This window comes from Protopterus annectens, chromosome 4.part1, assembly GCF_019279795.1.
Source record: "Protopterus annectens isolate FY-2018-M chromosome 4.part1, PAN1.0, whole genome shotgun sequence".
NCBI classification, from domain to species: Eukaryota; Metazoa; Chordata; order Ceratodontiformes; family Protopteridae; genus Protopterus; species Protopterus annectens.
Genome location: NC_056734.1, coordinates 87117203 through 87136142, shown reverse-complemented (window position 1 = coordinate 87136142; position 18940 = coordinate 87117203). Strand labels below are relative to the sequence as shown.

Sequence of the window (18940 nt, the reverse complement as noted above, 5' to 3'; positions counted from 1 at the left end):
TAAAAGGTGGGCATATTTTTACACTATGTATTAAAATCGAAATTAGAATATGTTAGGTTGCACAGAATTATGTTCTGCACAGTGCTCTACAAGTTAGGGAGATTTACATATGAATAAGTTACTGCTTGCCTGTCGGCATGTGACTGAAACTCGCACTATGGCAATCCTGCTGCATGCCGTATTTCAAAGTACCATCAAAGCTATACATAAATCCTTTCTATGTAGGTTGCAAACATGGATCACTAGCAGGAAATAAAGTACGGTGAGCTAGTTCATCTTAATCATAGGCTCAATATTACATTTATTTTTATAAACTATGCAGTTCATTTGACAATCTGTTTCACTGCTTGATTGGAAGCTGGTACTGGGCTACCTTACTGTTGTTTGTTTATATGAAATATTACAGTATGAACACTGAACAATGAAAACAAACTCGTCTCTAACAAAAACAATGATTGAGAGTGAAGATTATACTGTTGCATCCACTGTCGGCATAGAAGAAATATTAATATCCTGACCTGTGTTATCCTGTATAAGCTTTCGTATTATAAGCCGAAATGTAGACTTGCAAAGACATTTCCACTAACCATACAATGGTTAATTTACTTTACCCACAGTCAGTAAATGACTGTACTTATCTCCCATATATCATGAATAAGTTAGCATGACTGTCACAGCAGTGGATCAAATCTATTAGTCAGCTACATCATGGTATAGCCAGGCATTAGATTAGTGTCAGTACAATAATGGCATTTTCTTCACATATAAAGTATGCCTGCCTATTTTCTAATTGAAACATACAACTCATGCTGGACAATACTTTCTCTAAAATCAACTTAAATTGACTTTGCAGGAATTTACCTACCTGTTCCAATTTCCAGTGAAACTCAGCTGGCCTGAACGTATCTGCCATGTCAAAATCTCTGCGCAGCAGAAATACAAGTCGACAGTTGTGCACATACAATGCATAATGATGCCTGTTCATTTCTGCAACAGAAATTTTAACATTCATTAACAAAACACTTGATGAACTATAAAAACTATAAATTCAAATAACTGCAAAATTAAAGCAAAGCTGAAGTTATGCATCTTAAAACAGCATGATAAGCAAACTAAATGTTGTAGGAAAGATATAAACAACTGATTAAAATTCATTCAGTAGTATTTTTTAAAACATTTTTAATAAGGTTTGCAACAGACTGCAAGAGAGGTGGGTGAAAAAGTGAAGGAGAAAGGGAGGAAAATCTCAGTGATTTTATTTTAGACGGTCTATATAGAAAGCAAGTGTCATGCTATTTTTTTCGGAGAGAATGGAGAAATACAGTTCTGAAGAAAGTTCATCGCTTTTACAAATGTGTTATCCATTATGTTATTTTATTTATTTTACAGCTAGATACACTAGGCCACATGAATCCTTTTTCAGTTATAACCTAGTTAATATATATTTGAGAAAGATGACTAAACAATACAGTAAAACAATTAGTAGTGTTAGTTCACCTTAAACAGTATGGAACAACAGAGAGCATTAGATGTAACACACTACATTCTCAATCAACTATAGGCTTCATTGTCAGCAAATTAACAAATAAGTTTTAGTAATATAACCTGTGCAACCAAGGCTTCCTGCCTAAGAGATTTTTAAGCTGATCGGTACAGATAGGCAATTTGGTTACCTGCCTATGTCCATGTAGGTAAGTTTTCTAGATCAATGGACTTTTTATAGAGATGGCATTAACTGCACAGCACAGAAAATAATACAGTCCTTCTCATGATGTAGCTTTAGGCACCGAAGGTCTTAGACTTAAAGTTTAACAATGATAAGCCTTTTCAAGGATTTGCAATATTCTAGTTAAACTATATGTTACCTGTTAATTAATGAACTGGTCCCTGTCAGATGGCTGCACAATAATGTATATGATACACACACACACACACACACAGACACACACACACACACACACACACACATATATATATATATATATATATATATATATATATATATATAAATGTGTGTGTATGTGTGTGTCCAATTACACAAGAACATTTTAGCATAACCAGTTAACTAGCACATTTTGGGGAGATAGGAAGACACCAGACTGCCAAGAGAAAGCCTATAAAGAAATGAAAAGAACACACAAAACTGCAAACACACAGCAATTAAATGCCATGGTGATCTTTAACCCTAAGCCTCTGGACAATTCATAAACCCTCTCCTATTTTAAAAAGAAGGCTATGGAATTAGGGTATTGATTAGGAGGGTAAATAAAGTGAACCAGTCAACCTAAGCCATTGATTACCAGTTAATGGAACTGTATTTGGGTGTCCAACTGATATATCTATAGATTTTATTTTGCATGGTTTAACGATTTTGTAGCTTCTGAGGTGACATCAATATGGGGTCCCTATGTATTTTTGAACATTTTAGCGTAATTAGTCAACTAACATATTTTTGTGAGATGGCAAGACACCAGATTACCAGGAGAAAGCCTATGCAGAAATTATCCTCTGTTATTGTAAAAAGAAGGCTACAGAATCAGGGTATTGCTGAGAAGCATAAATAAAAGTCTAAAAATAGCCAGTGTGAACTGATGGTTGTCAGTTAATGGAGCTGTATTTGCATGTTTCACCGATACATCTGCAGAGTTTATTTTGCATGGTTTGAAGACTTTGCAAGCACTTTTGAGGTGGCACCAACACAATGATTGTCAGACCATTCCCAGATTTAGAAGTAATACTTAGGTTGCTGGCTGCATGTAGAGTATAAAGCAAATCACAAATGATGTGTGGCTATGTGTAGTTATACACAGTGGGATTAATAACAATGTCACTTTTTGTGCAAGGGAATTAGTCTTTAAATATTTCAGAAAGGATGATTGTTATTCTGACACGTTTTGTCTTCTAAGTAGCAATACTTAAATCCCCATATACAAGCCACCCACAGTGTATGAGTCATTAATAAATATATAGTGTGTGAGTCATTAATAAATACAGTTGCAAATTACCTTTCTGTTACTACTATTCTGAGAGACCAGCAAGGTAACAACTGGGGACACATATGAAAAAGCACTATTTACATATGGCCTTTGAAACCTCCATAAACACTAAGAAAGGCTGGTATTGTGATTTTAAGGTGGCTGGGGGTGAGGATATGGTGTCACAGAAAATCTGTAATGTCACTTGTCACTCAACAGTTTCCAGCCTTCTACCCACAAACCCTGGGATTTAGTAATGTCTACATTAAGTGTACACCGTTTTGAGTGAACAGACAACACAAGCATAACTCCCAGCTTTTTCCTCCTAATTTTAATTTTCCTACTGATTTTTGCAGCTTTAAATATTGGAGGGATTCATAAAGGTTACCACAAAGTGTAGACTACATGTGTACTTAGTTTAATCTTTCAGAGAGACTAGAAAGCTCAACAAATATGGTAGGGATGTTCTTGAATACAGATAGTGTACACTTAGTGTTGTCATTACTGTATCTGGCCCAAAGTCTAATACATCCTGAGATACTATACTTGCTTATATGAAGTAATGGCCCTCTGCTACTCAGAATGAACTATGATTCTGCATAAATCCCAAATATTGCCTTCTGAGAAATTTTATTGCATCTTACTGTGCCTTAAAATAACTAGCTGTACTGTTATTGCTCTCTATTTTTTTATAGTACGTCTTTAGCCAGATTAGAATTTCAGGGTTTTAATTATAATTTGTATTGGTCTATCAAGCTTGCTACAAGTGTCTTTTAGACAAATTTGAAAAACAATTAGAAGTAAGTGGTCTAAGAAATATACTGGTGATTACTATAATTTTTTTTTTTGTTAATAATTTGAACTTGATGAGTTCATTCCTGAGAACTATGTTTATGGGCCAAATTTTAAAACAATTTGCACAATAGCAAAATCGTGCACTATTTTTGCAAATTACTGCAAATTAATTGTAACTCTAAAAGACAAATTATGAAGGAATAACGCAAATGGCAAAATGTAGATTATTTATTTATTTGTATTTGTTTACTGGGATGGTCCACTGGGCCAAAAAGTGCCCATTTTCAGTGGAGGCACGGGGAGAAAAGCTCCGCATACAAAAGAAATGTAAATACAATCACATTTTCTACATATACAGAGACTTAAAAAAACAGACATACAAGTCAAACACAAAAAAAAAAAGACAAACAAGGCATTTGTCTCCTTATTCATTCGAATATCATGGTAATTTCAATTGCTCATCTAAAGGGGTAGTCTACGCTGCATGTTGCATGAATTAGCAAAACCGAGCACAGATTAAGAGACATAATCTACAAACATCTTCATGATATTCAAATGAATAGAGAAATGAACACCTTGTTTAAAAACATTTAAATGTACCCTGGTCATACGTTTAGATTTTGCATTCTTGAACAATTTATGCAAGATCTGAGGAGTGGTCTGTGGAATGTGTTATTAGAGAGACAGGGACTCCTGTGGCAGTTATGAGCTAATGCTAATAACTACCAGGGTTTCAATGATTCTATTTCTATAGTTAGCATTTTGAAACTTAAATCAATGCAGAGGTAGTTTCTCATGGATGAATGTTTTGTGATATGAGTTTCATATATTTATATATATATATATATATATTTTTATATATTTTTTATTTTTCATATTATTGGGTGCTCCCTAGTTAATCCTTGTTAAATTTACCTTAGACAGTATCTTCAATGGTATTACAGATCTGATTTTAGATTGGATAAAAGGACATTCAATAACAATGTGATTGTACAGTTATTGTAGAGTAATTGTTTTATACTTCTCCCCTTTTTCTGTCCCTGTTTGGGATCGGTCATTTTTGGTGACAAGGGACTGGACAAATTTAGTAGTGGGGTGATGAGTACTAAATTATTGATTGGTGTCTTACGCACCCAGTGAATGGACTATTTTTGGAGGCTTGTTTAATTGAAAGACAGGATTGGTTAATTGTTTTTTATTTAAAGTAGTGAATGTAATGGCTCATTATCTGAGGAAGTTTTGTAATACAGGACAAAAGTGCCTATCGTGGTAATTTTTAACTTGTGGTTTTTACTGTGTCTTTGGTTCTTGGATGTAACTTGTATTCTTATTAAAGGAGTTTGTATTCGTTAATCATTGGTCCGTGCTGTGTTTTTTTTTTTTTTGTTTTCAATCATCAGGCAATGTGCTAGTTATGTACAAGGCAGAATGCATAGTCCCATATGTCTGGTTGGGTAAAATGATCTGCCTAGATGACCAGATGTTTCTTTCAAATACAAGAACCTGTACAGACTGATCATGTAACCTAGCCTACACTCTTACTAGAAATATACCCTTTAGCAGCCACTATCTGTATACTAAAATCAGCAGATTTATGGTGTCCAGTGTTTCTGCATTTCACACTGAGCTGATCAGAGGAAGGGCTCTGAGCCAACTAATCTGTGATATGTAACATTAAGTATCCTGTTTTTTTGCTTATTTTTGTGAGTTATTTATAGCACTTTTATTGTATGCATATACTTTTCTAGCTAGTTTCACTGTGTGAGGTATTAACTAGAAATTGTCTACAATTGTTAAGTATCTAGTTGGATTTGTTTTTCTGATTTCCTGCTTAGGAGTGTATCATATAACTTGTTTGAAGTTAAAAGCATTCTCTAGAGTCTCCTTAATCCTTTATCTGTTTAAACATTTCTGCAGTTTTTTTTCTACCTAAGTAGTGTGGGTAGTGTAGCATTGTCCATATTCAGGTTTGTGTTTTCGGCCTAGTTGTTTGCTAGTAGAGGCTGTGTGCCTGATCATATGTTCCAGGCCATCGTAGTATAGCCAAAGCCAGTATAGCATTTCAGTGAGAGTGAATTGTTTATGGTCATTGGCTGAGTGGGGTTGCCTGGACTACGGCTTGGAGTAAGCACCTCATTGGTCCTTTCAAGCTTTTTTTTAAAGTTGTTTCAGGTTTCAACTTTGTTACTTAAGAAGTTAGCTTGTCAGTGTTTCTGCCATTTCACACTGAGCTGATCAGAAGAAGGGCTCTGAGCCAACTAATCTGTGATAAATAACATTAAGTATCCTGTTTTTTTGCTTATTTTGGGAGTTATTTATAGCACTTTTATTGTCTGCATATACTTTTCTAGCTAGTTTCACTGTGTGTGAGATATTAAATAGAAATCTTCTACAATTGTTAAGCATCTGGTTGGATTTGTTTTTCTGATTTCCTGCTTAGGAGTGTATCATATAACTTGTTTGAAGTTAAAAGCATTCTCTAGAGTCTCCTTAATCCTTTATCTGTTTAAACATTTCTGCAGTTTTTTTTCTACCTAAGTAGTGTGGGTAGTGTAGCATTGTCCATATTCAGGTTTGTGTTTTCGGCCTAGTTGTTTGCTAGTAGAGGCTGTGTGCCTGATCATATGTTCCAGGCCATCGTAGTATAGCCAAAGCCAGTATAGCATTTCAGTGAGAGTGAATTGTTTATGGTCATTGGCTGAGTGGGGTTGCCTGGACTACGGCTTGGAGTAAGCACCTCATTGGTCCTTTCAAGCTTTTTTTTAAAGTTGTTTCAGGTTTCAACTTTGTTACTTAAGAAGTTAGCTTGTCAGTGTTTCTGCCATTTCACACTGAGCTGATCAGAAGAAGGGCTCTGAGCCAACTAATCTGTGATAAATAACATTAAGTATCCTGTTTTTTTGCTTATTTTGGGAGTTATTTATAGCACTTTTATTGTCTGCATATACTTTTCTAGCTAGTTTCACTGTGTGTGAGATATTAAATAGAAATTTTCTACAATTGTTAAGCATATGGTTGGATTTGTTTGTTCTGATTTTTGTTTCCCATCCTCCCTTCCTATTGGCATCCTGTGTTCATACTTGGTGGCTTTGCAATTGCCCGCCCCTACTGTAAATTTGATCTGGGACACTCCTCCCAGTCTAATGTCCTTACCTCATTCTACCTAATCCAGGGAGAACATTTGAGAAGGACAACCCAGTTAGTTTCTGCTCCTCCTTTCCCCTTTCCACTTTACAAAAAAATATATATGTGTATATATATATATATATATATATATATATATATATATATATATATATTTTTTTTTTCTAAGCTTGTTTCCTGCCTTTCCTGTAAGTTGTCTAGTCCAGATACAGATTTGCTGGACCCAGGACTGTCTGTAAGCTTCTGCGCCCCCAAGCCTTTCTGTGTTGGAGGGAAGCCTTCTAGCTTAATTTTATTTCTTAGAACTAGACAGTTTTCTATTTTCAGCACTCAAATCTGTTTCTTTGAGCGCAGCACTTGTTCAGAACTCATTGTAAGCACTAAATAAGCTACAAATTACTACAGCACTCAACTTTCCTCACTTGTCTAGAGGAAAACAGTTTTTAGTACTTAATAAATAAGCACCTATCCAGGCATGTCTAAGGGTCAACTCCCTATGTTTTCTCCTGTCTATCTGATGAATCTGGACATCTTGGGGCAATGCAGCAACCACCTCATGTACACAGACAACCCTCTCCTCCTACCACCCAACACTACAACCTGTGAGAGATGCACTTATATAGACAAACTGGAAGCAAAGCTCTCTTCACTCAAGACTGGACTAGACAGTCAAAAGGAGAAGGTAAACATGTGCACTACACCACACTCATCATATAGTCCCTCAAAACCTACACCACTAAAACACACACATAGCAACACAAAACACACACCTACATTCGCGGAGACTCTCAATAAAAATCTATCCAAACAACAGGGACCTCCAAAGCAGAAACGCAAGCAACCTCCACCCCCAACACAACCTAAATGACACATAGTCCACAAACTCAGTGTACCACTCAACCACAGCCCATAAGGCATAACAATGTACCCAACATTCAAGTGATAGGCGACTCTATAGTCAGGCACACTGATGTTCTACTCACCAGGCTAAACAAGGAGAAAGTTACTGTCAGCTGCCTGTCAGGTGCCAGGATCCGCCACATAACGCATGCACTCAGGTCACTCCACAACAAGTACAAATATGACTCTGTCATTGTCCATGTTGGTGTGAATGACCTGAGATGTACTTCCCTGGACTATATGAAAAGAGACATGGAGGAGCTGTCTGATCTTGTAGCCCAGGCAGGTATGACCCTAGCCCTGAGTAGCATCCGGCCATCACCCAGAATGATATCACAGTACAAGGACAAAATAATTAACTTCAACAACTGGCTAAGCTTCTGGTGTCATTCTAAGGGGATCCAGTATCTGTTTGCCTGGGATGACATGGTCGACAGACCACGATGCTTTGCCAGAGATGGTTTGGACCTGTCGCCCTTGGGATTCCAGATACTGGCTAAGGCTCTTGCCACCCCTATAGTGTCTTTTTGGGCAAGGTTTAAATGATAAATTCACCACTGTAACAGGTACAAGCAAGCAAAATCTGAGGGTAATGCTACTTAATGCTAGAAGTATAGACCTCAAAATGCACTCACTTGAGGCACTCCTTAAAATGGAGAACATCGACATCTGTGCAGTGACAGAGACCTGGTTCAAGGCTCCAGAGAGCACCCCTGCACTACCGGGCTATAACTCATACCACACTTTTCGGCTATGAAACCTGGACCAAAACACCAAAGGCAGAGGAGTGTCCATATTCATTAAGGATATCCACACCTCCAGGCTAGTTGCTCAGCATAATGCATCCGAGATTATCTAAGTGCAACTAACTCTGGGCAAGACCGCATTCCAAATTTTAGCTTACTACAGATCCCCCACCATGCCCCAGGATTCCCACTCCTCATTAATTGATAAACTGGAAAATATTAGGTTACAACCTAACACCCCAATAATGGGCAATTTCAACTACCCCACCATTAACTGGGAAAACTACTCATGTTCCAGATCTTGTGCTCAACGTTTTCTGGAATTCATAAATTCCAACACTTTGGATCAACTTATCCACACCCCCACCAGGGGCAGCAATATATAGACCTCGTCATTACCAACATGGGTGACCGGTGTTCCACACCAGAGGTCAATTCCTTGTTGGTCAGATCCGACCACAAGCTAATCACCCTAGACATCCACATCCCACCCCATCCCCCATTAGGGAAACCACCATAAAAAATTTCTCCAAAACCAACTTCACGCTTCTTAAGACAGAAGTGGTAAACTTCACTACACCCATGCTGATGGACAATAGAGGTACGACTGCTGAATCCTATACAAATGCACTTTATAAGCACTTGCACGAGTGCATGGATTGTGCAATCCCTAACAGAACCAAGATGCTATCCTCCAAAAAAAGGAAGCCAATCTGGTGGTTCCCTGCCATAAACAAACTCTACAACAGAAAAGAGAAGCTGTTGCTAAAAAGAGTACAATCCCATGATTGGAGGAACTCCATGGTCAGCCTCAGTAAGAAGCTGAGATCCCTCATAAAATCCTCCAAAGCTAGTTACGAAAAAAAAAAATCACCACTGATTCTAAAAACAACCACAAAGCATTCTATAGCTATGTCAAGAATCTCAATGGCAACACTCAGATCTTTTCTGAGTTACAGCACAATGGCACTAAATATACAGAACCAACTGATATTGCCAACATCCTGGCAGATAGGTTCAGTATTAACTTTACCCCTCTCTCAACCCCTAAAAGGCCCATCTCTATACCGGAAGAATGCAAAGTACCACAGCATCCATGGGACCTGACAACATCCAAGGCTGTGTTCTACATGAACCACAGAAAGAACTGGCACCCCACCTAAGTATCATGTTCAATCATAGCCTCACCTCAGGCGTTGTGCCCACTGAATGGTACACAGCAACAGTTATCCCACTCCACAAAGGGGGAGCCACCACGGACCCCGGGAACTACTGCCCCATTAGCCTGACAAGCATGGTCTGCAAGCCTATGGAATGTATCATCATGGAACTTATAAAAAATGACATTGGTAATCTCAAAACTCTGGACCCGAGCCAGTTCGGGTTTGTAAAAGGCAGATCATGTCTCCTAAACCTGACAGACTTCTTTGAAGCGGTCACTAAAGCTGTAGATGAGGGTAAGGTGGCTCACACAGCCTATCTAGATCTCGCCAAGGCTTTCAACACCATCCCTCACTCTGGAATTATAGATAAACTCACTAAACTAGGTATAAGTCCCTATGTCACAAGATGGGTTGCAAACTGGCTCACTGACAGAACCCACACTGTGAAAGTAGGAGACTCCAAATCCAACTTCAAACCAGTGACAAGTGGAGTATCACAAGGCTCAGTCCTACGTCCTCTCCAGTTTGGTATCTACTTCTCTGAAGTACAGGCTAACACAGAAGGTCTTTGGCTAAGAAAGTTCACAGATGACTGTAAACTAGGAGCCATAATCAAAACTCCTAACAATGTGGACATCCTAAAAAAGGACCTCACTGAGACAGATTCCTGGTGTCAAAGCCATGGCCTCAAGCTCAATGCCAAAAAGTGCATTGTCATCCCTTTTGGTAGAAACTCTGTACCCATGAACTATCAAATAGACGGTAGTCTACTTAACACCAAAAGTGTGCTAAGAGACCTTGGGACACAAGTGGACAGTAGTCTCTCCTTTGATAATCACATCGCTACAGTAGTCTGAAAATCCTTCTACATGGCACACCTCATCACAAAAGGTTTCTCATCCAGGAAAAAAAGAGGTCATTGTTCCCCTCTACTCATCATTCATTCGACCCATTATAGAGTACAATGCCCCTTTTGGTATGTACCTCACAAGACATCTACAGCAACTGGAAAGGCCGCAGAAATACCTCACAAAGAGGATTACCAGCCCCAAACTGATGCCCTATGCAAACCGTCTCAAAAAGCTCTAGCTTTATTCTGTTGCATATCTCCTACTCAGAGGTGATCTCTGCCTAACATACAAAGCTATGTCAAACCCAGAGCTGTTGGACATGCTCCATTTAACAAAATCCCAATCCCTCCAAGCTACACGCTCTAGGGACCTAAACCTTGTCACCACAATAAACAGAGCATGCTGGAGGGATAGATTCCTGTCCCAGAGACTTCCCATACTGTTGAACAAACTACCTATCTATATCAAACAAAGCTCCTCATTAGCATTCTTCAAGAAAAATCTTGATGATTGGATGGGAGATAGGAAATTCACCCTGGGGATCACTTCTGTGGTTCTGCTTGACAGGGGCACAGGAAAATAATTTTCTTGGGTGGCAAAAGCCAAAGTACCATTTGGCTAGGCTTATATAGGCCCTAGGGAAAATAGCCTAGTACCTACCTATGAACCTATGAACTGCCCATCCTGGACTTTCCCATCAGAGTCTTGGATGGAGAATCCACAAATGCTTCTACAAATGAAAGCTCCACTATGTGCTATCATAGGCACAGTGCAGACATTCAATAACGTGCTTGACAATCACATCCAGTGTGTCTCTGGTAGTGCCATATGTGTCCACATTGCCCATAATCTTATGAATTTAATTTTTTTTTAATTGGTGAAATAAAGTGGTCCATGACTGTGGCCACAATGGCAAAAGTAAATAAGACTTAGTAAAGCAATAAGGTTGAATGTTCTTTAGATAAGTTTAACTTTAGGATGCTGTAAATACTGTACAGTGAGCTTAACATGGTGATTAACTATCAAACTATATATACATATATACCTATACAAAAAAAAATATATATATATATATATATATATATATTTATTTATTTATAGGTATAGATGTGTGTGCGTATATATATATATATATATATATATATATATATATATATATATATATATATATATCAGTATTATGCAATATATTTTCATTGTTAGCGTACGCTAATTTGCTGTGGAATAGCGTGTAAAGTGGAGTTTTCTTCCTCAGCTTTCATTGAAAAGGGCTTTGCCTAATCAGACTATACCAGTAATCAAAAGCAAATAAAAAAAATAAATATTCATATATATATATATATATAGATGACTTTAATGGAGACGGTCAGCATGTTTTTGGAAAGTATAGCTCTTGGTGAAATCCCACATCTGATTTACACAGAACATGTAAACCTCTACACACACAGTGCCTGGAGGCCATAACTGAAGTCGGGACCTTGGAGCTCTGAGGAAATAATCCTACCACTAAACCACTGCATTGCTAAGACAAGCTATGCTCTTCATCATCACCCAAGTTTTGTTGTGCCAGACTGACTGTTATCAGCAGAAACATCAAGTGTACAATCCACTTTGGGGACGATTGTAAGCACATCATCTGCAAAGTAAGCAAAATATCAATATCCAAAAGGTGCACTATGGTTATTCTTGCTGTTTATAGTCACAAAACATCACAAAAAAGAACAAGTTATTATGTTACGTACATCAGAGCTTGTTTTGCCACACATACTGCTTTTTTTTTTTTTAGTCATGGGAGTTGGAAAAGAAGAAATATCAGTTTTGAATTTGTATTATACATTTTCTCTTTCCTTTCAGTTTTTGTGATCTTGTATTTACTATACTTAGAGATCTGGTATGAGAGGACTGTGAGGATGCCATGACTTGCTCCCCTGCAAAAACAAGTCCTTGCAAGAAGTTTGTGATTTTTATGTATTGATGATTATTTGCACTGCGATTATTTGAATGATTAGATGTTTTAGATGTGATTATTTACACATCAGTTGAAAGAAATGTGATTTAAAGTAGACGGTCCACATCTAAACAGTTACAGTATATAAATGCCTTGGCCATTTATCACTCTATACAAATGCCTATAGAAACTTCAAGGAAAGCACATTGACATCTCAGTCTAATACCAACATGCTGCACAGCTGGGAGTTGTATATGCATACACAGTAAGGTTATCTATATACAGTTCACAACCATATCATCACTCTGGCACATCATAAACCTCAGCATTGACTTGTTGGAAACCATTGCCCTCACTCAACCACATGTTAGGATCTTTGTTTTTGCAATTAATTAAAAGATATGTGTGGCACAGAGCAGGGGTAGGAATTAATTAGAATATATGTGTGGCACAGAGCAGAGGTAAGAATTAATTAGAAGATATGTGTGGCACAGAGCAGGGGTAAGAATTAATTAGAAGATATGTGTGGCACAGAGCAGGGGTGAGAATTAATTAGAAGATGTGTGTGGCAAAGTGCAGGGGTAAGAATTAATTAGAAGATATGTGTGGCACAGAGCAGGGGTGAGAATTAATTAGAAGATGTGTGTGGCAAAGAGCAGGGGTAAAAATTAATTAGAATATATGTCTGGCACAGAGCAGGGGTAAGAATTAATTAGAAGATATGTGTGGCACAGAGCAGGGGTAAGAATTAATTAGACAATATGTGTGGCACAGAGCAGGGCTAAGAATTAATTAGATGATATGTGTGGCACAGAGCAGGGATAAGAATTAATTAGAAGATATGTGTGGCACAGAGCAGGGGTAAGAATTAATTAGAAGATATGTGTGGCACAGAGCAGGGGTAAGAATTAATTAGAAGATATGTGTGGCACAGAGCAGGGGTAAGAATTAATTAGAAGATATGTGTGGCACAGAACAGGGGTAAGAATTAATTAGAGGATATGCGTGGCACAGAGCAGGGGTAAGAATTAATTAGACGATATGTGTGGCACAGAGCAGGGATAAGAATTAATTAGAAGATATGTGTGGCACAGAGCAGGGGTAAGAATTAATTAGACGATATGTGTGGCACAGAGCAGGGGTAAGAATTAATTAGAAGATATGTGTGGCACAGAGCAGGGGTAAGAATTAATTAGAGGATATGCGTGGCACAGAGCAGGGGTAAGGCACTATAAAACTGTAGGTCTCAATGGTGTTTACATATGGTAGCGATGTCTGGCTCACTACCCTCACATGAAATTATTGAAATACAGACATGAATGCCAAGCAACAAAAGAAATGTCACCATATTATTTAAGGTGTAGATGGCAAATAGCCCTCAGAGGCCTGCCTGACCAAGGTAAATTTCCTAGCAGTATGACCTGTATAGTCTTTTATGTCTGAGATATGCCAACGGCAGACCTGTTTTCTATAACCATGGTGACCCACAGTATTCACATGGAGGACAATTTCTTGGTACCACCTCCCCTAATGGAATAGTACAACACCACATCCCTGGAGAAATAGATCATGCTCCCCAAGTGATTTTTCTGAGGATGCCAATCTCCTTAGACATGACAATATCATTTGGTTCAGTTGTAGACATCCTAAAACATTTGATTATAGTAGTCATGGGAACAGCTTCGTAATTCAAACATGATGGCTTTGTAATTAACTCACAAAATAGCAATCACATGTTTTCTGAAACATTTACATGCAAACTATATTTCAATTTAAGGAATAGCACACAAAGGTTATTTTTTGCCGGGGGTAATATCCCTGGGACGACAGAGTTAGTGGGGGACTGTGCGCCTAAACCTCCCCTCCCCGCTAATTATATGATCCAGTTATCTTGGGGAAAAATGAAGTTTGTAAAATAACACAATGTTGATTTTTAGTGAAGCATCCTTTGAATCGCAGTGATGATAGAAAATAAGAGAGATGACCATTAGTGTAGCTTGTTTATACTGGTACACAACAGGTACTACTAGTAACTTGTTTGTAAAAATATCACATAAACAAACCTACAGGCTTAATCTAGTACATAAATGACTGTAAGTAGTTTCCTGTGCACAGCAACACATATTAAAGTTAGCTGTAAAACTTTATTGTTACAGTATGTTTAGCCATAAATGAGTGTACATCAGCAACAACATAACAGTATTCAAGTAGTACTCACAAATTCTATTTCTCCAGCTATTCCACAATTTCCCTCTTCCTCTGCATAAACCCAGTATCTGAATGAGTTTTTTACCTCAGTATGCTTTGTATGCGATTGTAAAATGAGATTTTATTTTGCATACTATAAATACTAAATGAGCTCACATAATTTTTGAAAGTTCTTGTATGCAGGGACGGGGTAGCAATGCTTTTTCATAACTGAGAGATCATGCAAATCACCTTTTACATCACCTGATTGATATCTGTCACAAAATCTGGGCAACAATGCATGTTTGCCTGATGTAAGCACGTCTCTCATGGGATGCATTGACAGCAAGTTAGTGAATTAAGCATGCTGAATACTGCCATATAGATTTCAAACTTTGCAAATACGGTAATGGTTTTATGATCATTCCAGCATGGGCATCAGTCAGTTGAATTTTTGTGCAACATGACATGGCAACATGAGATACTATTCATAGATATATATATATAAAATCTCCTGGATCTTGGATTTGCTCCCATGCATACAGCACATCAGAGCAATGAGTGCCCTTCAGCAGGGTGCACCACACACTCGTACACATTCCCACCTAGGGCCAATTTAGGATGTCCAATCTACCTACTGCATGTCTTTGGAATGTGGGAGTAAACCAGAACACCATATATATATATATATATATATATATATATATATATATATATATATATATATATATAGATATATATATAGATATATATATATATATGTGTGTGTGTGTATGTGTTTGTGTATGTGTGTGTGTGTGTGTGTGTGTGTGTGTGTGTATGTGTGTGTGTGCACAAGGTAGCAGATTGGATTACTCTTATCTTTCCAGTGTGTATTTAAAGGCTCTGTAACTCTGCTGTATTTTTTTAATTTGATTAAATATCTATCTATCTATCTATCTATCTATCTATCTATCTATCTATCTATCTATCTATATATTTCCATTTGTTGATCAGGAAAGTCTGAGTGGGCAAAAAAAATATCAGCAGAGACCTGGGAAGAACCAAAGCAATTCAGCTCAAACTTCTCTCCCCCCACTCCCACTCTGCTTCCTGATGAAGTACCTGCTAGCATTAACCTCCTGACTATTAACAGGGATCAGTTCCTGGTGGCGTGTGCTAAGTCCAGAAATACAGCCTCAGTGGGCCCCGACAATATAGAGTGATGCTTCCTAAATAGCCGAAAACATGACCTGACCTGTCAGGACCACTTTAGTCAATTTTCAACTATAGCCTCAAAACAGGCTTTGTACTACAGGACTGGAGACTGCAAGGGTTATCTCACTTCACAAAGTAGACCATCAACCAACCTCAAAGTCTACTGACTTACTGACATATTAGTCTGACTAGTCTAATATGCAAGGCCATGAAACAAATTATCATGGAAATGATCAATAGAGACATAGGCAACCTTCAGACACTGATCCCACCTAGTTTGGCTTTGTCAAGGGAAGGTAATGCTTAGTAAACCTGGTAGACTTCTTTGAGAAGGTCACCAAGGCAATGGATGAGGGTGACAGCAATGTATATAATCTCCCTGGACCTGGCTAAGGCATTTGATACAATACCCAACTTGGGTACAGCTGACAAACTCATTCTACTGGGTATAAAACCCTACATAACTCAATGTTTTTCCAGCTAGTTCACAGAAAGGACCCAGGACTTCAGGATCAGTGAGGTCACCTCCACTAAAGGACTGCTCACCAGTGGGGTAACTCTGGGTACCTTGCTGGGATCACTCCTGTTTGGCATCTACTTCTCAGAGGTAAAGATTAATGTAGAGGGTCTTTGGCTGACCAAATTCACAGATGATTGCAAATTGGGAGCTTTCATCGATTCCCCCATGACACAAACTTCTTACAAGAAGGTCTAACACAAACAAATGACTGGTGCCAAAGTCATAGATTAAAACTCAATAACACAAAAAGCACTATAATGCCATTTGGGAAACCAGTGTCCCAGGCTAATTAATATACCAATAAGGCACCTCTAAGAGTTGACCCAGTAGTCAGGGCTCTGGGAACATATGTAGAAAGTAAAACGAATTGCAAACTTAACAAACTAATAAAACAAGAAACCAAGGCGAACTGGAGCAGCGTAAAAAGTAAATCAATTTAATAAATGTTAGCGCTTTCGGAAATAGACAATGCTTTTCCTTCTTCAGACAAGCAAGAAATAGTTAAGAGTTCTTTTAAACTTAGTAGTCTACGTAACAATTAATCAATTAAGTCAAAAAGTACGCCATTTTAAAATTGAAAAGTAGATTGATTAAAACCTTCTAAAATGTTAAAAAGCCTAATAGAACTGAATGAAAACAAGGTTAAACACATCGCAGCAAACCCTAGTTTAACAAATTCGAAATTTCAAATTATTCACCACAAAACAAGTAAATACTTGCAATAATAACTATGTAGTAACAAACTACTGCATCATAATTATTGAATGGAACAAAAAATATAACCAATAAATGAAAAGTCACTAGGCTGTTGACAAACCAATAAAAATAAATAAAAATGTGCCAATAAATAAATTCATCTTTTTAAAGCCAAAAGCTTAAGAAAACATTTAATTGAAACTGTTTCATTAAGACCTGGAGGCAGGTAGGCTGCAGTGTTAATTTGCCACCTCAATTCCTCGATTTCAAGTTTAATTTGCCAAGGGCCACCTCTCTCAATAACCCCTATCTGCTTTAATATGGTGAACTTAAAGCTATGATTTGGAAATTCATTAATATGCCTAGCTAAAGCATTGGTCTTATCCCCTCTACTTATGGCATACTGGTGCTCATAAATACGTTGTTTGAGCTTCCTTTCGGTCTTTCCAATGTAGAAAGCTTTGCAGTCTTGACAACAAGCACAATAAACCACTCCTTTTGTGTCACATGAAAATTTACCCTGGACTTTGTAAAGAGTGTCCCTAATCTTAAACTGGTAAGAAGAATTTAAATGCTTACATTGGTGGCAAGATCCACATTTAAACATACCCTTGTTCTTAACGACTAATGATTTAGTGGAGTATTCTAACAAAATTTTAAGATTGCAACCTCGTCTAAAGGTAATTTTTGGTTTATTGCCAAATAGCTTATGCAAAGTACTGTCCTCAGTGACGAGAGTCCAATTCTTATTAAGGGTCTCCCTAATAAAAGAATGGTCTAAGTTATAAGTACATAAAAAACTAGTAGTATAACAGTGGGTTTTGTTAGTTGTAGAATCTTGGACCTCGTACAACAGAGTGTCCTGTTCCGCCAAGATGGCCATAGGTAGTAGGGGCCTAAAATGTCCACAATGCCTTTTAGTAATAACTTCAGTGGAAATCCCAGAAACAAGACTTAAAGGATAGCCTCTACTAAGAAACATTTTCTCCAACAAACAACATTCCTCCATAAAATCAGAATCGTCTGAAATCATTCTAGCTGCCCTCACCATCTGACCCTTAACCACTGCTCTCTTTTGATGGTAGGGGTGGCAGCTAGAAAAATGGAGGCATGAGTTAGAGTAGGTAGGCTTCCTATAGATCGTACTTTTAAATCTGCCTTTAACAAGATCTTTGTAAATGAGAATATCAAGAAAATTAATAGAATCACTTTGCAGGTTAAAAGTAAACTCCAAAACATAGCTCTCAACCTTCCATCGCCAAAATGAGGAACACTCGCCTTCATAATGTGGAACAAATGGGCAAAATGTGGAACACATACTAATGGCTTACTAACAACTTCAACTAGGAAGGTCATAGGATGGTTAAGTTATGCTGGTTTTATTTATAAAGAAGATCCTTTAATGAATTAATATGATTAATTTCAATTTACCATGGATTTCACTTAAAAAAATTCCTAACACTGAATGTGTGACAGACTCTTTCAATGTGGAACTTTGAGGAATTTCAAGGAACATGAACTTTTTAAGACCCCAAATGAGGTACGTTCCTCGTAATGAGGTACACTTGAGAGGTATGCCAAAAAGTTAGTTGAGGCAGTTATTATATTAATGAATTCCTGCACTACTTCATTAGGGCCTTTCCATAATATGAACATGTCATCTTGGTAACGAGTGTACCAAGCAACATTGTTCTTAAAAATAGGATTCTCAAAAAGCAGGGTAGTCTCCCAATGTGCCATTATACAGTTGGCAAAACTGCCACCACAGGGAGACCCCATGGCAACCCCAGATTTTTTGAAGGAAAACTTTTCCTTCAA

General features: G+C 37.7%; 1 protein-coding gene across 1 annotated transcript in view; it reads right to left on the bottom strand.

The window, feature by feature from the left end:
• Window positions 1-400: 400 nt before the first annotated feature.
• LOC122801175 (calsyntenin-2-like) overlaps window positions 401-18940 on the bottom strand; it is a 2452991-nt gene continuing 2434451 nt past the window's right edge. Inside the window, exons 9-10 of the mRNA XM_044070739.1 lie at window positions 866-987; window positions 401-439 (exon numbers count right to left, since the gene is read on the bottom strand). Coding sequence (XP_043926674.1) covers window positions 401-439; window positions 866-987 — 161 coding nt within the window. The remainder of the gene's footprint in view (window positions 440-865; window positions 988-18940) is intronic.